The 22,132-nt window shown below is 39.0% G+C and overlaps 1 protein-coding gene across 1 annotated transcript in view; it reads left to right on the top strand.

Moving 5' to 3' along the window:
* Nucleotides 1-3,591: 3,591 nt before the first annotated feature.
* Nucleotides 3,592-22,132, top strand: part of pde10a (phosphodiesterase 10A) — a 54,414-nt gene continuing 35,873 nt past the window's right edge. The window contains exon 1 of the mRNA XM_062430594.1: nucleotides 3,592-3,679. Coding sequence (XP_062286578.1) covers nucleotides 3,607-3,679 — 73 coding nt within the window. The 5' untranslated portion in view covers nucleotides 3,592-3,606. The remainder of the gene's footprint in view (nucleotides 3,680-22,132) is intronic.

The following is a 22,132-nucleotide window of genomic DNA, read 5'->3' as shown; positions in this document are numbered from 1 at the left end:
CTAGGTCACCACATTTGTGATATCAAATGAGAGGCTTCCATAATTTTGGCCTCAGATGTTTCTAAACTTGCTTCCACAGCAGAAAAGACGCAGAGCAACACAGGAATTTCTTGCCCTGAGTTGAGCTTCCCAGGCAGCACTTCCTTTCAGGCTGTTTATCATTTTCTCAAAATAAGAATAAGAAAAAAACTTTATTGATCCCTGCAGGGAAATTGCTTTGTTACAATTGCTAAACATGCAGTTAGGAAAGAGGATGTAAATAACTTAAATGGTAAAAGTATTATAAAATAATATACTAATAGTAATAAATGTACAGAAATACATAGACAAATGTACAAATGCAAACGTGCAAGCTTCCTCCTTCTCTATTGAGCCACTGGTCCACAGATACAGTTTAGACCTGAATCAATTGTCATCCAGCTCCAAATTGTATTCAGTAGAACATTTTACATGGCTGCTTTTCTCTCTGCTGTTTGTGAGCTGTGGGGTGATGTCATGTTGGTTATTTAAAGCTTGATTGACAGGTGAGAAGAGGCAAAGACGAAGTTTTCACATTCAGAGAAAAAGACAGATCCAAAACGCAGGAATTCCCTCTGCGTGTCAGGAAGCAACCCCAAGAATCCAATGTAAGTGTTTTACTGAAAGTGTTTGCTGTAGTTTGGATTAAGTTGTTTAATTCATGGCCATAGTCAATGGGGTTACCATGCTGTGTATAGATCAGTAATAATTAATTAGTATTAATTATTAACATCTTTTAATTAGTGTATGTATTTCATCAGAACTAATAGCTTTCTATCTAACCTGTCTGATAGTCATCCGTTTCCAACTTGAAGTAAAACTTGTATTAAATTAGGGAACAACAGAACAACATGCAGAACAACATGCATATTAGCTCCATTCTGAACAACCATTTTCCTTTAATGGCCAAGAATGATTTTTTTTTCATGCAAGATTTCATTCAGTCCCAACTCATTAAGCATCAGTTGGGTGAAACAGTCTCTGCAAACTTTCTCTAACAGCTCCGCACAATGCTCCTTCGACAGAAATGGTGACAACATTCATGTGAATAGATTTGAATATTGAGACAGTGTGGAACAGTTGAGCTGAAAAAGTGTAGGAAAGGCTTTATGGCTGAAATGAAGGCAAGGCCAGCCAACAGGAACAAAAGCTCATTCAGCCCAGAAGATCAAGGTCAGTGTATAAGGACATCATGACATCCTCCCCCTCACAAGCAGCAACCACAGACTGACGTGAAGGAACAGACATATAATCCACTAAGTCAGATACATGACTGACTGATGTCTCCGAGCGTCTCACTGGATGAAACAGTCTCTGTCTGTGTGGTTAATGTGTCACCATGTGTGTATCTTATTGTGTGTGTCCAGTGTGGCTGTTCATCTATGTACAAAGATATTTCAGCTGAGTATTAAAACATGTCAGTGCATATTACCCATCATGTATGTAATAAAAATAATAAAGAGAATTAAGACAACTTCCAGTGCAGGTTAATGTCCATAAACATTTGAATGTATTTTCCTTGTGTTTTATAGATAAATAGATGTTGGATCATTATGTTCTTTATAGATGTAATTAATGTCACAAACTATTACAGATGCACAAGAAAATTGAAGGAAAAAGCATCATCTTATTGTGCAATGATATACAGTCCTTGTAATGTGCTGTAAGAACCAATTACATATGCTGTACCCTTTTCTTATTATAAGGAATAATATTTAAATCAAGAAAGGATAATAGGGCATCTATCATAAAAATGAAAGCAGGGTATTTCTCTAAGCCTAATAATCCCATTATGATCCCAATGAAAAAAAACGCTCTCTGTCAAAGCAGAGAGCATTGACGCAAGCATGTCTTGACGTCAGTAGCTGCAGTGAATGAGGATTGGGAGGGGGGACGGAGAGAGGGGGGGAGGCGGGAGGAGGGGGGGCAGTGTTTGCCTTCAGAAAATACCACGAAATACCAGCGTCAATGGCATGAATGCAACTGTACTCTTTGCAAGGAAACCGCCGCGGATGTGCGCGCAGATGCACGAAAAAACAACAACAACACGCTTTTTAATTTCAAAACTATTTGACCAGACATCCAAGTGACACATTTGTAGAAACAGTATAGGTGCTACAATGGAAATCTAAACCAGATGTAGTAGATGGAATATGATCCCCTGACCGGGAGTGTTCATAAATAAATCAACATATGAGAGAATGAAGAGAGGAAGAGGAGGAGGAGGAGAGGGGGGGGCTTTTGCTCAACTGGTGGCAGGCACCCATCTGTGACTTTCCTGAAAGGAAAATGAATGTGTGAAAGTAGAAATCAGTGATAATCTGAGAAGCTCTGTGCCGTTTTATCCAGCTGGTTATCTCTTAAAACTCCCCATGCACGCACAGTCCTTAGTTGGCTTAGTGAAAGAGGAGTGCTGATTTTTTTTTCTTCTCTGGCACTCAAAGCTGAGTCGACCGGAGGGGAAAACTACCATCAAGCAATCTGTAAAAGCCAGACTGGTGGCGTCATTGCCTCCTCTGTAGTACGCGCAACACCACGACTCTCCTGCTGCATTTATTCACAGCTTATTCTCAAATTGCTCCGTGGCTCCCGCACACTGAAGTGAAAGCAAACCTGCTCGTCCAAGACTGGTCTTGAACCACAATGCGTGTTTGTTCGATTAATGTTACTCTGGCACATGGATTAGGAGATTTTGCGCAAGAAGTGTTAAAGACAAATAGAGTATTTTCTCCTCGTCGCTGGACTGATGGTGTTGTAAAAGAGAAGGTAGTGTACCGCGCATCCCCCCTTGACACTTCTGTAGTACAGGAGTCCTCTCCTCCTTCACAGATGTTGCCGAATAACATGTTTTACCTGCAATTTAGTGTGCAGCTCAAATGTTGCCGGGAGGACACAGGCGTTAGTGTACTTTAGTGTGCAGACTACGTCCAGATAATCTCAGTTTACGTTGGCCTATACTCTCCAAGATACCCAAGAGTTCCCGTTGTGTCGCCTGTGCGTCATCCATAACTGATTAGACCTGTAGTCTGACGTCGCCGCAAACCATTCAAGCAAAACACCTCATACGACGTTGAAAATCTGAATTGGTCCTTTTTAAAGCGTGAGCAAAACCCGCCGGAGTGACGAAAACCACTTTTTTCATAAAGACGCAGATCAACAAGTTGCCTTCAGTGCGTAATATCCATCTGAGTGGGGTTCAAACATAATCCGCGACACACGTGATCAACAAATCACTTCAGCAGCAACTATTTCTCATTTGTCAAGAAAAAATAAGTCCCTGACTGTCCGTGGAGACACATCTTGTTCGTTTGCGGCGGGAATTAAAAGCAGACCGGCTCCATGCCTCGCTGCGTCTCCAGATGCTCGGCTGGCGGCTGGCCACCACATGGTAACTTTGCGCACACCGCACGCTGGAAAGAGGACAAATAGAGTGTGGATCAATGGGACTGATATTTACTCGCATTTCTCTTCTGGCCTCCCCCAGACTGTTATATGTGTTTTATGTCCTGCTGGTTGAAGGTGTCGTGCGTTGTCAGCAGATATCAACTCAGCGGTGGATAGATCCATCACTCGAATAGGGAGCAGCAAATGTCGAAGAAACGGAAAAGTCCTGACGACCAGGATTTTGAGGAATCTCCGACTGCAGGATGCAGCGATCAAGGTAGGAGCCATGGTCATAAATGACAGTCTGGAAGTTGAAGTGTAGCACAGGATGTAGGAATGTGCTCTCATAGTGAACTGGTCTAATATCTCTATAGAACATGTGTGTAGGAAGGAGAGTTTTTAGAAGAAATTCAGAGACATCGAGAATTTGTCATACCATCATTTTTCAGGAGGTACTGTAATAACTCCATGAATCCATAGTGAAATGTCCGTATTGCCTCTGTCCTCCAGAAGTATTTTGATCCCTAGAAAGCAATATTGTGTTGCTGCGGATTACTTTTTATAATCTCCTATCAGTCCTCAGTGGTTTCACATTGTGTGACATTTGGTTTCAGAGAAGATTTTCATTTTCAGCTACAGGAGGAAGTGTACTGTAGTTAAATAGAAACTGTGGCATCAGATTCAAAGTCATAGAGGCTGGGTGATCTCAGCTAGACTGGTAGTAATGATGTCATTCAGGCAAGGAAAGACCTGTTGATTCAAAAGTGAGATGCAGACATTTGCAGTATGATGACCCACCTACATTATTTATTTGTCCCTGATGGGCACCCAGGGGTCCAGCATGCTAATGGGGCCTTTCAAAATCTATTTTTTCCTAAAAGTTGTGATTTAAAGTATCAAGTCGACAGCAGAGAACACTCACTCCATATATATTTCCACTGGTAAATCCGTCAAAATAAAGACACATTTTCATTGTTTGAAAAAGACTGACCAAAGTTCATATTCTGCTCTGACACAGAATGACGCTGCTACACATATTATCTCTCGCAAACTGTGTTGTTTCAGGTCAGGTCCCTTTGAGATTAACATCTGGGAGCATGTGAAAATCTTAATCCAGTCACGGGGATGATCAGTGACATCGTATTGAATATAAATGTGGGTGAATTGTTGTGATCATTGCACCGTGAACAATAGCCAGTATTAAAAAACAATACTGTTCTTAGAAATATGCTCTACTTTCCTTTTCCTTAAAGCCCTGTGAGCTCATCTAACTTAGTCTGATACCACTTACTCCAATGTATACCGTGAGTTTGCATATTGATGATTTACATGGCCAAACTCAGTACAACTGGGTTTAGTTTCTTCTGCAACCCTGATTGTGTCGTTGAAAACTCTCCAACTTATCCTTGAACTGAAATTCAAACATTAAGGCCACCTTTTGAAATATACCTTGTACGGCAATTATGCTGCCAAACACATGACAGGACTTGTAAATTCAAGGCCAAGAACAGTATCACCTTCAAGCAGAGCATCATCTAACCCTAACCCTTACATGAAGACTAGGCACATGAGTGGAGTTTCCTTCACATCACAAGTTTAAAATCATGTCTTTACTCTCTTAAATCACATTCATAATACCTTCGAAAATCTGAATTTACTCATGGTTTGTACAGTGTTACACCTTTGAAATACAACTCTTTAAAGGATCAGTTCACCAAAAAAAAAAAAATCTCACTTGTAAGTAGGCCCAATACTCATGCAGATAGATAAAGGATTTCATTTGCTCAGATTTTGAGGTATCCACAACTGAGATATCAGCCTCCAACCAAATACAGTAGAGAGAAATGAAATTTTATTTGTTGTGCCATTCAAAATTTGCCTGATCATTAGACTGAATTTCCAATTTGTTGCACTCTATTCTTCCAGCTTGACAGTGTGTTCATGTTAGCCAATTTCTTGTTCGGTGGATGAAGGGGTGTTTTTTTTTTCTTCTCCACAAACAATCAGTTGTGACATATCCTGTTGTAGCAGCTGCTAGGAGCTGTTAACTCAACATCCAGCAATTAAAAAAACTTAAGAGTCAATTTCTGTAAGTCATCTTTCAATAACCTGTAAAGACTATCCTCCCAAGACAGACTTCACATATTGCATGCTGTAGCAACTTATAAACAGACTGTGATGTGTGAAGTCACTAACTATTAACCAAGTTAATCCTAACTAAACCTTAACCATAATTGTCACGCAACAATTTTATGTGTCACTCTGGAGGCATCGACCATCTATTTTGTTTTTTAATTGGACTTACACAACTGTGTCAATCTCATCAATTCTCATCATGATTTTTGTAACTATTTTTCATGTGGCTGGTGAGTCATACAGGAGAAGATGATGACGTAATCTCTCCCACTAAGCTCTGATTGGTCAAGTGCTTCTCAAGGGTCAGAAACATCTTTCAATTGGCACATGGGTTAGGGTTAGGGTATGTTTGAACAAATCTGAGATGTGGGGTCAGAAACCAGGATTTTGAAAAATAATGTAAACATTTCATCACCAAAACATTTGTCCCTGTTATGCTGTTAATCAGTTTTGAATTTAATTTTCTACACTATGGATGTCCATTTATCTCCATTCATTGTATTGGAGTGGAGGCAAACATCTCAGGGGTAGATTTCTTAAAATTCTGGTAAATAAAAACAAAGCTTATCTAGATGGCAAGACACCACTCGGAGTAAAATATGGTTTGTTTCGTTTTGTGGGAATTTTTTACAGTCTATGGGAGAAACTAATACTTGAAGACTTCAATATAAACTTATGAACACTGGCAAGGTTAAAACTATACAGTATAGTTTTTATATTTTTTGGATAACCATTCTGTGAGATCAAACTTCAATTTTGGGACTAATCACTGGACAGTTTCACCATGGCACTTTCTGATATATAGTTATTTATATATTTTATATTTTTGTTTTATTATATCTATTTATTTATGGACCTGATCACTGCATACAATTGATTTGCTATTGATACTGATATTGTAGTTGATTGTTTTCTAGCTAGTTTCACATTGATATATACATTTTTTTTCTCAACCTCACTATGATAGTTTTGCACATCCCCTCAGGATCAATAAAGTACTATCTTATCTTATCTCTTGTCTTGGCTTATACGCAACATTTGTCAGGCATCCTCTGGCCTGTAGACATGTTTGTTTGTGTTGAAGATGTGACCTGTTTGCATCACAGTCTTTGGCTCTGTATCTTTTTGGGTCCACGCCCAAATGAGAGTTTCCCTTGGCTAACACAGAAGGAGAGTCGGGTGCTTCCTTCCCCGACTGTGCTGGGCATCTGTGCCTACTTAGGGGGTCCACACCCACTGAATCCCTCCCACTCAAGATCTTGCCATTGTATATGCTTTGATGTAGGCTTGCTGTTCTTTGGGACACAAGTACAGCGACATTGTCAAAGCATATGTCTGCCTAATTTAAACAGAAAAGCAGTCGTTCTGTACACTGTTAAGACCCAGTATTAGCACAATATAATTCTACATTGACAATTGTGCAGCTTGTGAGGGAACCAGAGAATATATTGTGATAATATATTATAACTAAACCCTCTTTTATAAAAATGGGGCAGTAGTGCATGATCTTTTGCTTATCTATAGAGCATCTGTTGCAGGTTATCATGAATAAAAAAGGGTTTAATACTCATCGGGTGGATCTGGCAACTACAGGCAGGTAATAATGAACGATTTTATGACAATTTTATGTTTCAACCATTCCAAACCAAACAGATGCTGCTACAAAAAAGCAGACAAGTACAATAAAGATAATTCATTCATCATCATGGGCAAAATCTGAAAACTAGCACCATTCACTATTGCGCTGTACTGTTGCTGCTCTATTGTCGCCTCTGAGCACTCAAGCTCCTATTTTCTCATGGAGATCGTTTTTGTCTGCTCAGATATCCATGGTGACTCCAGGAGAGGAGGTGTAGAAATAGGGGCATTGAGATTCATATCAGGACCACAAAGCGGTTTTTGTCTTGCCTCTTGGTGTGCAGCCTGGACCTGACGATTACAGGGCCACTCCTGGATGTAACCCCCACCCTCACCACCACCACTAAGCACCAGTTTTCCTGCCCAGCTCTCTCCCATTACAGCAGATAACAGCTAAAGCTACAGATGAACCTTGACGTCTGTCCCTTAGTTTAACTGGTATTTTCCCACTGTTCTTAAGTTCTTAGTGTTTGTTTTGTTTTTTGCTATAAAAAAAAAACAGCTACTGTTTATAATGATACTATGAAAGCAGTGAGAATGAAACAAAACAGTAAAGTTGTGGACCATAAAAAACAAAACAATTAGTTGAAATATGCTAAAACACTCTTTACAGCTCAGGAGACCAGTAGAGTTGGGTCATAATTCTTTGTCAGAGTGACCAATTTCTCATTACATGTAGTCATTTCATCCATTGGTAATAAAATATGGATTAGCTTTAAGATTTTATATATCATAAGATACATTAAGTATAGTACATGATATATACTATATAGAATAACAAATACATTTTATATCTAAAAGAGAGGTTTAAGTGATAAAAGTCCATAAAACAGCTGAAGTACAGCCATAAAAATGCAAAACTATTACAAATTAAAAGACAAATTGTGTTTGATAAAACCACCACATTGTTTTAAAAGCAGAGTTTATGGTGGGTAGCAGGATAACAACTCTACTGTGGTGTCTTTGTTTTCCTGCATTAGAGCCTTTAGAGCAAATAGTTGCCAAATATCCTTCCCACTGTAACAATGACAGCTCTCCCACCTCATTAACAATAAGAAGAACATTTCAAAATGGCCTCCACTCACAGGAACAAAAGGGCTCTGTTCCTCTGTGACAGGACATCAGCGTGGTCACGGCCAGATAGAGTTTCTTTTTCGATCTACATCCACCCCTGCTGTGCTGCTGACTGTTGAGAGTAAAGTTTCAGATCTTGTGGATTGGTTTGTCCTCATGGATTAAACTGAGGAGCAGTTCAGCGTCATACACCACCATGGTTTTCCAGCAGTGCACCATGTGTGTCTCTTTAGCTTGGCTCCATGCCCACGATGCTAAAAGACTGTGGAAGTGCATTAGTGGCTCGCAGGGCTGTTTGCCACTCTGGTGACGCCACAGAGCACTTAGTGTATAAACCACACGCAACGTCATACACATCCAAACACACACGCACATCCTCACAATTATTCTTATACATGTTCTCGTCTGAAGATGTACAGCAGCTGACAGCAGCCTTGAGGGCTGCAGCTGCAGACTGTTTGGAACAAGATCAACTTGTAAAAGAATACCACTTAGTGGTCTTAAAGTGAATTGCAGGTCGTAATTATGTACAAAAAGATTTGCATTAAGAAAGAATTCAAAATGTCTTTATTTCATCAAATATGTTACATTTTAAAATCCAAACCGAATGCTAACCTTTGACCTCTCTTTAATTTCACAATAGTAGTTAGATGCCTCCGTCAGGGTGTTCAGACAGACACAGGGACACTAGGTGGGGCCAAAGTATAAAGATGAAATTCAAGGAACAGCATTAAGGAAATTCACCATGGAGCAGACAATCAGTGATATTTCATATTGAAGCTTTTGTGTTTACAGAGTTGGTAAAGACTGCTGAGGGGTTCCACAGAATTATAGATTTTTACGATGGTCTAATGTAAAAAGACGTTTCAACACCACAGTTTTTGTTAAGTAGCAGATAACAGAAAAAGCTAAATAATCTAATTTCATTGTTTAAGTGGAAAGAATTGTTGTAACATAAAACCAGGGTCATTGATTTTCAATTTCACAATTTCAATTTGACTGCAGTGTTCAGCAAGGGCGCATCATACTATTTAATTTTTTAAATAGTACAATCGGATTATAAAATGCAATAAATCAAAAATTATACTACAGCTGTGAAATATAGCTGAATAGAGTGCTACATTTTCAAATTTCACTGCAAGTAAGGAACAAGGCAAATGTGTGTGTGCATAAATGTATTTAGTTCATGAATGGATTGTGTCCATGCGTCCGTGTGTTATCAGTAAACAGGCTGACCTGATGTCTGGCTGCTCGGCCTTCTTGGCCTGGTCTGATGTCTGCTGTGCAGGGAGATTGACAGGCCTGTACGTCAGCACCCATATTTCTCACCTATGATTCATACTGACTTTGTTTGGCCTCTGATGAGGGCTGCAGGCAGCCAGCTACCGCTCGCCCCCCTCCGCCAGTCCTCAAATTCTTTGAGCTCAATATGGAGATCTTTCTTTTGCTCTTTCTCTCTTTCCTTTGAAGGCATTTCTTTTTTCTGACGAAACCCAAAATGGACTTTTATGAACTTATACAAATGAATGTTAAAGTCAGCTACATTTCAGTGAATCTGTCTTGCATCAGTCACTGTGGGGGTTTTCAGCATTGGGCTCATTTAAATTAAAATGTAAAAAAGAATTAGCCTATAGTATGTGGAAATGTATTATGTAAGTAATAGCATTAAATGTAAGTAATTTCACAAACATTAGAAACATGTTTCCATTTCGGGGTATTTAGCCAAAAAAATGACATATTTGTCTAATAATTAAATTGTTAGTTGTGTAAGATGACAACTGTTTTTTAAAATCTGTGAAATCAAAAAGAGCAGGTAAAAACTAAAAAATGTATTATATATTTTTTAAATTGTAAATGCTACAAATTGTGTTTCTTTGTCAAAGATAATTTCCTCGTGGCATGTCCACGTGTAATGCTTGCACAAGGAGCAGAGTTAAACAGTCAGTCGGCAGCGCCTTACTGTATACACACCATCCACCGTCATAAGAAACACACACTGACAGGCTGTGTGACATCACTCAGCTGTAAGTAATGATCCAAATGCGTGTTTGGTGGTTACATTAAAAGGCCTCCATTTGACCGGGACGTTCAGTCCCAGATGTTAGCATGTCAGCTCAGAGAGCAGAACACGTGTGTTCAACGAGAGAATGAGTGCCCAATGGTGAGTGAGCTGGTAGCATCACATAGCATCGAGGACGTTGTTTGTCTTTTGTGGAGCCATGTAACTACTCAGTATGTGTGTGTGAGTGTGTGTGAGGTTCAGAGCAGGGTGATGGTTTGATGGGGAGCTGATGAGGTCATGGCTCATGTCTCCTGCTGCAGCTGCTGCTCTCGTTGTTGTAAGAGCGTCAGAAGCACATAAAAAAAAAAAACACATCTGATCATATTTTAGTTAACAGATTAGATAAAAATCATCACACAAGCAGACCTACTGTAAAAACCTACATTTCTCAGATTAATAAATGTATTATGCCCTGAAACAATAGATTTAATATTTCTAACTGGGCAACATTTGCATCATTCTCATGTGCACATATCTGAAGATACACATTAGACTTCCTGCGTTGCCTGCAGTTTTACTAGATTGCACAGTGAAGCGTTTTACATGGCTGAGTGACGTCAGCAAAGCGTATGAGCACTGTTTGCCCCCCCTCACGCCCACCCCTCCACCCCCTCACACACACACACACACACGCACACACACACACACACACACACACACACACACACAATAGACTTCTGACCACATGCTCATCATCATAATCATCCTCTAGAATTACAGATGTGATAATCTAGGTCAGAAGTGGTGCCAACAGAAACACCGCCCGCTAATCTAAATAACTGGGATTTGCATGCGTGAGTGTGTGTGTGTGTGTGTGTGTGTGTGTGTGTGTGTGTGTGTGTGTTTATGTGTAAATATTGGATTGTGTGAAATAAAGAGAGTTAATTTAAATATGTATTTTTGTGAATTTATATCTGCATTTGTAATTGAATATTTCTTTGTTCAGCAAAATACAACATTTTTAGGATTTTGTTACTAAATTTAATAAATCTGATTTGATTATGTATATATATATATATATATATATATATATATATATATATATATATATATATATATATTTATTTATTAAATATTAAATTTGTGGAGAAAGAAATCAATTTTTAGAGAGAATAATGAGAAATACCATAAGTGCTATGATAAAATAGTGTAAATGTATAATACTTATTAATAATAGCATTTAATGTACAGTATTGGGTATTTGTGGCTTTATTAGTTATACATCCTTTGATACTAAAAAAACATTTTGCTTCCTTTGGAAATTTTGGCATTTGAATGATGGCGAACAGCTTGATGTTATATAAGGAATAATGTATGAAACACTGTTGATATATGAGAAAATGTTTAAAAAACAAACACACAGAGAGAGAGAGAGAGAGAGAGAGAGAGAGAGAGAGAGAGAGAGAGAGAGAGAGAGAGAGAGAGAGAGAGAGAGAGAGAGAGAGAGAGAGAGACAGTGAGAGAGACACTTTTTGTGTATTCAGAGTAAAATCTTTCACTGTGGTTATAATTTAAGGGGAATTAAATACACATCCACTAGTGAGCTAATTTGAATGTAATTGAATGGTGTGGTATATTGTGTAATGCACATACATTACATTTTACCCCAAGTGTGTGTGTGTGTGTGTGTGTGTGTGTGTGAGTGTGTGTGTGTGTGTGTGTGTGTGTGTGTGTGTGTGTGTGTGTGCGTGTGTGTTTGCACGCGCGCGTGTGTGCGTGTGTGTGTGTGTGTGTGTGTGTGTGTGTGTGTGTGTGTGTGTGTGTGTGTGTGAGAGAGACAAATGTTCAGGCAGGCATAATTTGTGCCAGCTCTGTGACGTAGAGGACATGAGGCCCAGGCGGGTGCTGTGAGTGGCAGTAACAGCATCTCCTGCTCGAGCCTGCCCCATCTCTGACTTCATTGGCTCCAGCTCTGACGCAGATACAGCCCCCCCTCCACTCCACTCCGCACACTTCTTTCATCACGTTTTTTTTTCTTCACCCATTTAAATGTTTTTTTTTATTCATGTGCTTTCTGCAGTTCCCTCCACTGCAGCGTTCCACACAGCTCCACATCACATATCTGTACCACCTGTCCATTGTGCACTCTCTAAACGTGCTTTCTCTGTTTTCTCTCATGCACTGATAGAAACCGTATCAACATTTCTTTCATTTAGTTCTCGCCATATTATTCACACTAATCCTCTTACCTTTTGAATTTAATTGTGCAGTACGAGGTCTGAATCACAGTGAGCCACTGAGAGCATTAGAGGTGTTATACGGTCACATTAAATTTGCCAGCATGTGGCACACAACTATAAGACAGCTTCCACTGTTTCAGTCAACTGCTGCATTAAAACTGTTGAAATGTACAATGATGTTCATCGTGGATCACGTTAATTTTTTCAGCCAACGGCAGATTTTAAGTGCACTCACACTTATATATACTGAAGGGCTTCAGCTTTCGGCTAGGAAAAAAGGTTACTTTTTTGTGGCTCATTTACAGGTTTCCAAGCAAAAAGAAGAAAAAGAAAAATTTACTACAATTATTCTCAAAAGTGTATGTGGTTAATGGGGAAGGGAAAGTGAAAAGAAATATACATTATATTATTTGTCAGTCTCTCCTTTCTATGATGAAATCCTGTAAATAAGCCATATTGATACAGATTGGTGATGTGTTGTAGCAAGATTAGCCATTTAGCCACCGCTTGACACCATCCGTCTACAATTGAAGTATAGTTGTACATTTGAGTGGTGTGCCTGAATGCTCTGAATTAAAGCAGAGGAATTCTGGCAGTTCTACATTTACAAATGGTTCATTTTGTAGTCGGAGTGTACTCTGCTGCTCTGAGTGCTGCCTCATAAGCTGTCATAACGAATGTTTGGATGCTGTTTTACTGTTTTGACTGACCTGCTTCAGGTTGCAGTGATGAACAATACACTGACCAAACATCACCTTTCAGAGGTGCTACAGTACAGTTTTTCCTAGGCTTTGACCTCCTTGGAGATAAAGAATTTATCGTTAAGAAAAACATTTGTCCATAAAATTGGCACAAAATGTAATTGCAATTCATCATTATCAGAAATATCATTCTGCTTGTACAGTACAGTAAATATCAGGTCAAACTGGTGACACGTATGAACTTCAATTTATCTCGGAGAGAGAAAGAGTTAGTTATATACTATTATTAATTGCAATTAGCTAAAGCTCTTCCTTCATTCTGTGATATAAGAAAATACCATGTAATCATTTATTGTAATCACTGAGAGAATATTAGCTAAACTGTAAATTTGATGGCTGAAGATCTCTAAAATGTCAGTGATATATTGTTATTAAAAATGGTTTTGAACAGAAAAATGAAAAATGTTTTATATTCAGGTTTTTTTTTTGTTTTTTTTTTAAATAACTTCCACCTTCCACAAAGTTAAGCTGCTGTTGCTGATGAGTACTCAATCACTTTGGCATCAGTGCACTGACATTGGAGCACAATAATAAAAAACAAATTAAGGACATATATATATTTATACAATATTTATTGTTCCATGTTTTTTCCCTTTTACCCCAGTGTAGAACAGCTGTTTTTCTTGTTCCTGTTAAGTCCTACTGTTGGCCTGTAGTCGGTGTAAACAGCATTTTGCCTCTGCCAATCCATATGGAATCACTTTTATTTCTTCACCTGACCACATGAAGCATCACTGGAACAGCTTAAAGAAAAACCATGGTTTATTACAACTTGGGTTTTATGTTTCTCTGCGGGTGCTCCGGCTTCCTCCCACAAACCAAAAACAGGCAGGTTAGGTTAATCAGTGACTCTAAAGTTACCTGTAGGTGTGAATGTGAGTGTAAATGGTTGTCTGTCTCTATATACAGGATGTTAACCCTGTGATTGATGTCAATGCCAGTGTCTGCTCCTTCGCAACCCTTTAGAGGATAAGCAGTAAAGAAAATGGATGGATGGATGGATGGATGGATGGATGGATAATATCATTTTAATCACCAAATGAATCACTGGTATCTGGGATCATGGTGACATCACAAAAAACAATCCATGGGGCAACAAAACAGTGAGATTATCAGACAGACTTTAAACAAACCTACACTTTAGCCAAACATATTTGATAAACACAGATAATTCTATGTAATGAGAGATTATTACTGATATTTGGTGTTATCATGCTCAGTTGTACCTGAGTTTTAAAAAAGTGGTTTAGATAATCTGGATAATCTCTTGGTTTGTCTAAAACCTGTCTGCCCCACTGGTTTCTCACCCCTGTCAGACTTCCCTGTTGAATACCGCGGTGTTCTTTGCAGTTACTTTGAAGACTATAATGTTATCTTGATCGATAGAATTGATGTCTAGAGCCACGAAACTAAACTCAAGTCGTATAGGTTGTCAAGACTGACCAGTAACAGCTAGTGAAGTAATGTTACTCCCAGTTAGGCTGTGGTGTTGAGGCAACACACAAAGCAAAAGGCTTGTTAGATGTTGAATGTGTAGAGGCCTCCTTCAAAAGAGTTTGCAAATGGGAGTAAAAAGTTTAAGATATATGCAGAGGAAGCACAGCGGACAGCAGAAGCGCATATCACACAATACACCATAATGGAAAGAATAACACTGTGCTTCAAATAGGATCACTCAACAATCAGCTCAACCCCAGACCAAAGTTGGGACCATCATCTTCTTCAGGGTCCCGGAACATTTTCAGTGAGTCCATAAAAGGCAACTTTCGCCATATCAGCCTGTTTCCTGTTGACAAGCCAGTGATGCGCCTCTTCTGGAGGGACATACAGGCAGCTGAAGAGCAAAGTATTATCAGTGGACACTTGCCCTTGGGGACACAACATGTAATCCCTGCTGCGTAATCTACAGAGCTCCACTGATGACGACGACGCTGACAAAAAAAATCAACCATTGTCTGTTACAGTTTCACTGCACTCGACTCTCATTTCCTGTCACCATATTCACCAAGCGGAAGGAACTCCTCCAAGATACAACATAGTCATATCAGCCACAAACTGTAGGCTTCAGGCTACACAACCACTGAGAAGATGCTAAAGTCTCAAACTCAGAAGGACTACAACCCCGAGTAGATGGAGCTTCAGAGATGCAGTCATGTTCCTCGTTGTCCCGACTTTCTCCTGGTGCATCAGATCAGTAGTTTACTCCTTCAGAATGGATTATTTTGGCCTCTTACCTTTTTAAGGTTGTCTGTAACTCTGAAAAATACATAGCCTGACCTAAGAATGCCTGAGTACTTGATGTGTGTATTCGGATCTCATTGACGGTTTGGATCCAGATTCCTACTCCACATCTTTAAGAAACTTTATGCAACAAGGGAAACCATGTTGGGCAATCAAAAGATGCAAAGGGTCGTCTGGTTGAACAGAAAATAATTTTGGTTTCGAGCTTTGCTCCCAAATAGCCAACCTGACTCTCCACACTGCAGTTGAAGGCATCACAAATGCTAACCTCTTACATATTTATTTAGAGTCATAGTGGACTCAGATAAGGGACTCCATGACACATGTTCTTAACCGGGACAGAATGGATAAACCAGGATGGTGACTGTCCGGGTAACCTGACTGATACACTTTACGTCCTCCAGACCATAAAGGACGTGGTCATGACTGTGGATGGACCAGCAGAAGTGATGGCTGTAAATGAAAGCCTAGACTTTGATGAATTGTGATTACACAATTCATATGCACTGAGTCTGAGGAACCATTTCAATACTGTAGTGTAATACTGAGAGTCTCAGTATTACACTACTAGTATTACACTGAGAGTCTCGTTCAGCTTCCTTTTATTCTCCCTTTTGGTCATGTCTGCCTTTTTCTGTGACCAACAAAAGATGAATAAAACTAATAATGGAAGTAATATGTAGTAAAATAAAAATAAAAAAGCAGATAGATAGTTCGGTGAAATTCAAGTCAGAGATTCACATTACGAAGCTGCAATTTTTTTGCACTACTTTTTCTACCACTTCTACCACTACCACTTTTCTACCACACGAAGATAACTCGGGTTGTGTTTGTTATTAATGTTTGCTCATTATTATCCTTTCCTACAGCATTATAATGACCATGCTGATGCTGGTAATTCATTGGTTAATTTTGGCACACATTACAAGACCAGTTGCATTTATTTTAGTTATTTCAATTTTAATTATTTTATGTGACAATGGTAATTGTTCATTTTGGAATAAAAACTTAAAGAAATTATAATTCATTATGTGTATTTAACCGACCATGAATTACTTTTAAATCCGCAAGTCACTGAACTTTGGAATTAACTACTAATAATTTGTGTGCTTATCATTGCTGAATTAAAATGATTATTATAACAACATTGAATAATGTTTATTTAATATGTCTTTATAACATGTATTCATGTCAAATGTCTTTACCATTAATTGTTAATCTTCTATTTACCATATCTACACACGCCTCTTATTTGTTGTGTGGCCACCATAATCAAATGTACACTATGTGTTACGTACACGCTGATACTACTTCAAAGTAATAATCCTCTATTTTATCACTTGCATTTGCTCAAATATTTTATTGCACACACACAAGCCAAGGTCAAATTAGAGGCATGCATTTTTTTTAAATTGTGTGTCCTTTCGACCCACTGGGATCAAGACTCCATTTTTTTTTTTACATATAAGACCACAGCAAAATACACTGTATTTCGTTACAGGCAAGAAAACAATGACTATGTTACATAATTTGCCATAGAAATCCTCGGAAAGGTGAGAGGAGGAGAAGGAGAAAGAACAATGAGATTAATGGCTATGATGTCCTAATGATGTCTTAGAAGAGAGAAAAAAAAACAGAAAGGTTCAGAACATTGAGCGATAAACAAAGATGTCATCTTTTCTCCTGGGACTGTGAGGATGTCTGAGTGAGCAACAAACCTTCCCTCTGGGTGCGTCTAATATACTACGGTCTGACAGACGTTATTCAAAATGGCAATTATTAAGACGACAGAGGGCAGGTAATGATGTGCTGTGATTTGTGTTTCCATTAACCTAAATTATGCACCTATCTCAAATTTGTCCTAATGGATCACGGTGCAATGACGTCTATTTACGTCACATTTGAGATGATCCGCATTGCAGTCGCATGCAAATTTGTGCATGCCAGGCTTTGTGTAAATGTGGAACTCCTTTTTTTTATTATGCATTTTCCGACAAATAAGAGTAAACAGAGGCAGTAATATGCTCATTGGTTGTTGAACTAGTTGCGAGCCAAGCTGTGAAGATGTGCATAACTCCCTCAGCCCCCCAGGGACCCTGTATTTTCATGGGCCTGCCTCTGACGTCAATGCTCCGGCTGTCCTGTGGATTGTCAGAACAGACTATTCAGTTGGGGGGAGGGGACTGGAAGTCTCTGTGGTGTGTGTCTGCCGCATGTGATGTGTGTGAGTGTGTGTGCATATGTGTGCCTATGTGGATGTAAGTATGCTCCTGTGTGTGTATATGTGTTCATGTTTGCGTGTGCTTGCATGTGATCTGTAAATGTTTCACTTACATCTGGGGCGTGTGTGTGTGTGTGTGTGTGTGTGTGTGTGTGTGTGTGTGTGTGTGTGTGTGTGTGTGTGTGTGTGTGTGTGTGTGTGCAGTGTGCAAAAAGCTTGTACAGTGCCTTGAATCAGAAATGTGCTTAAGTGGATGAGGTCTGTAATGTGGGGGTAGGGGGTAAAATTGTGTGTGAACAAGCGCACACGTCTGAGGATGTGCAGCTCTTGTGTTGGGGAGACAGAGGCCGTAGTCATCAGGAGGATGTTTGCTAAAAACAGCCGAGAGGGGAGAATGGTTAAGCATGGCTGCCGACCACTTCACTCCTCAGTCAGCTGTTGATCCCCCCGCGGACAATAGCAAATCTGCTCTTTCACCAGCGGCCATAGGAACCCTCTCTTCATGTGACACACACATCCCATATCAAGACAGATGAGATTTCAGTTTCTTTCATCATCACCTTTTTGATGTCCATACATTTTCTCTGTAACACACATGGTATCCATTCACAGATGGATATGGGATTTGGTGGCAGGATAATGTTGACAGAGAAAAGAGTGCTCACTGGCTGTCCAAATTGATACAGATCAAGCCAGAGAGAGCCCCAGCAGACATTTTTAGGTTTTCTCGGGTCTGTGGTGCTTAGTTCATTTAGTCCGACTGTATTCTAATAAATAAAAAGATACTGTGACGCAGATTTAGCCAGATTTGGTCATCTACCAAGTAATGTCTATTTTTTTTTTTACATTATCCTCAATCAAAATCACGGACGGTATTTCTGTCAAAGAACCTTTATTGTCATGTATCCTCATTGATAAAGAGTATAATACTGTGATTAGAATATCATAAATATTACAGATACAAAGTTATTTACAAAAATCTTGTCATGGGTAACGGTCGTAATACCAATTTGGTAAACTACTCCTTTAGTCGTCCACCAGAGATGCCAGGCGGCTCCCTAGCAACCAGCAATGTGTCCCTAACAAAATGCAGCTTGCTTTGTGTACTTAAAATAGTACAGGAAACATCTGACAGCTCAAGATTTGTTGGGCCCCTTCTGTTGCTTTTGTGTCTTTTTCCAAGTACTCATATATACTCCTATGTGCCATTTTTATACATACATTAAAAAATAATAAAATACAGTTTAATATGATGACATATTTACATATGTTGTTGTACATAAAACAGTATTTGTTCGTGTTGGAGTCCTTGTTGGAGTAATATTATAGTACTGAGGTGGACTCACTCACAAAGATGAAACATTGGTTTTATTTGTCAAGTAAAACTGGTCGATTACTTCCTGTTGTATAATAATTATTCCGGCATGAAAACGGTTGCTTTGCCACTTATGAGAGCTGCAGATCAGCTGGGTTCACTGATGGGTCACACAGACAGAGTTGTTGCATCCCTTGTGATCTACCGCAGTTCTTCATCCATAACCGTCTCACATAAGCTCATAAACTTCCTGTCACGAAAACTTTCAAGGGAACATTTTAAAGTATTTGTTTTCCATATGAGTTTCCATGCATACGCTACTTGAATTGAGGGAGGAAGCTCAGAGGTGAGCCCTGAAGTAGACACAGCCATCTCGGCATCTTCAACTTAAAGCTTCTTCTCATTTGTTTCTTTTTTTTTTTTTTTTTGTTACATTTGACAATTTTGTATTCTCCCTTTATTTAACCTCATAAGTTTTGTGACAATTCAGAATATAAAAATGTATTCAAAAAAATATGTATTCTTGTGTGCTTTTTCCACATCGTATAATGTATAACCTCAACTAAAAGGCTGATTATGTGTTGCATGTGAATAAACAGCTGCTTTCAGTCTCCCAAATTCATGGCTAACAGAAAATATGATTAAATCATTATTAAATTAACATATGCATGATTTGTTACAACACACATCACACTTAAGCAAATCAAACGGCAGCATCATAAAGTACAAATATGGAAGATACACTGTTTGATGACTGTAGGATGGAAGTTATTTTTACATTTAAGGGCTTTTCCCATCAGGCTTAAACCGAGGGAAAAGCCACAGAGTTTGTCAGACAGACATTATGCATACATTATGTTACACTTGACCTCTGAATGGACCAGCTGTTCTACAGTGTAGGAATGTCAGTGATTGATAGCACACATGCTGACGTAACCCACCACAGCTCCCACACCTCTCTCTCACGATATGATCAGTATGTAGTGCTGCGGCCGTGAGGGAGTCTGGCACGCTTGCTATGCTGTATCATGTTTCCGACTCAAAGCTGTTTAGGCGCACTGAGCACCGATAACACTGGCGCACATCTACAGAGGTTGTGGAGATACAGAGCTCACTTCATTTGGGACTTGATGTGGGACCCTAACCTAAACTTAAACAGAAGTAATTTACATGTGCTGTTGATAACTGTGAGATTTTAACATTTCATCTGACCTGAAGTCTTTATGCGTGCTGTGTTTTATGTGTAGTTTGTTGATTCATGGAACAAAATTAGCTCTGTGTCATTTATATGTGTCTCTTTTGGATATTCTTAGTGGAAATATAAACAACAGTGGTGACGCATTCCTTGGCTTGCTTTAAGGCAAAGACTGTACAGTTCATAGGCACTAAGCGTGGCCTTAAAGACGTCAAAGAAAACTAATACAGGAAATCCTTTGACTTCCTTTAAATTCAGAAATAATAAAAAAGAAGAAGAGAAAAATCCTACATTAGGATCATTTTGTGGTTATACATCTTAATTGTGCCATTGTCTAATTTTAACCTTCTATCTATGTATTCAGGTTTCATTGTTTTTTTCCAGCCAGTGCAGACTGTAAAACATTCATCTAGTTGACCTGAATTTGAGGTTAATTAGATTATATTTATTATTATCTCTGTTGGATGGGATATTATTATTAAAGGATTATAACTCTAGTCCACTATTCCAGTCTAAATATTTCAATTGCACTGCAGATGTGCACTCTTTGCAGTATTTTGCAGAGTCAGGCATTTTCTAAAGGAATGTACTACATTGATTTATTTTATCATGCCAATTCAAGGCAATATTTACAATTATAATTATGCAAATGTACAACTGAGTTAGCCTGGTGAAATAAATCAATGGAATACATTCCTTTAATAAATGCCTCACTCTGCAAGTCTCTGCAGATATTTGAAGTCAGGAGCTGAAATATCAAATATAATCCAGAAAAGGCACAAAGGCAAATCTTATTTACTTCAGACAAAAGAACCTTATGTAAAATCTCCAGCTAGATAAGACACAAATTAGACCTTGGCATGATGAATGTTTAGACTATTTTAACTCTCTCTCTCTCTCTCTCTCTCTCTCTCTCTCTCTCTCTCTCTCTCTCTCTCTCTCTCTCTCTCTCTCTCTCTCTCTCTCTCTCCCCCCCCCCCCACACACACACACACACACTCACACACACACACTCACTCTGTCACACACACACACACACACACACACACACTCACTCTCTCTCTCACACACACACACACACACACACACACACACACACACACACACACACACACACACACACACACACACACACATCCATTTAGATGTTTAAAATCTACTTTTATCAGATATATTAAAATAAAAGTAGAATTTTTATTTTCTTTAACAGGACTTAAGTTGAAAACTGATCTGAATGAAGGTGTTTGTTGGACAAGGGCCATTTATCAAATTTACTTTGGTAAAACACAACTTAACACTGCCTGTATTTACCTGATGCTGCTACAGAGGTCAGGTCAGCTCTGGCACCTCAAGAGCATCAAAAAGGTCAGTGCCTTGCAAAAGGGCGCATCGGTAAGACATTGAGATGCTTACACCCGGTTTGTTTAAACACTATATGCTGCACATTTTCAGCATCTGTGCCAATGTAGACTGCACTGTTTTATTCTGCCATGCTGTGAATTTGGAGGTTGCCGTCTCCTCCTTGACCACAGAGTCGTGGATCAGGAAACAGCAGCGTGTCTCTGGAGAGCATTGGACATATGGCACAGCCCCTTTTACGCAGCCAAATTCAGGAACAAGAACAGCAGTTCAGCAGCATCAAGAGTGCGCGTCCCAGACGCGTCAAGTCTTCGGACACACCGGAAACAGGGGCGATGTGCCCTTCAAATTAAAATAAACTTGTCTATTGTAGCAAGTGTAAATTGAATAACTAGAACGTTCGAAAATTAATTTGACTTGAAAGATGTCAAACATCTGTTAAATGCACTTTTGTTTTAGTTTTGGTAAATATCTGCAGCAAAAGGCCTACCTCAAAAATATATTAGATATAGCTCAGTTAAATATTGTTTAATATTCAGGGGGAAAAA

Source organism: Scomber scombrus, chromosome 12, assembly GCF_963691925.1.
Source record: "Scomber scombrus chromosome 12, fScoSco1.1, whole genome shotgun sequence".
NCBI classification, from domain to species: Eukaryota; Metazoa; Chordata; class Actinopteri; order Scombriformes; family Scombridae; genus Scomber; species Scomber scombrus.
This window is presented reverse-complemented; position numbering and strand designations above follow the sequence as displayed.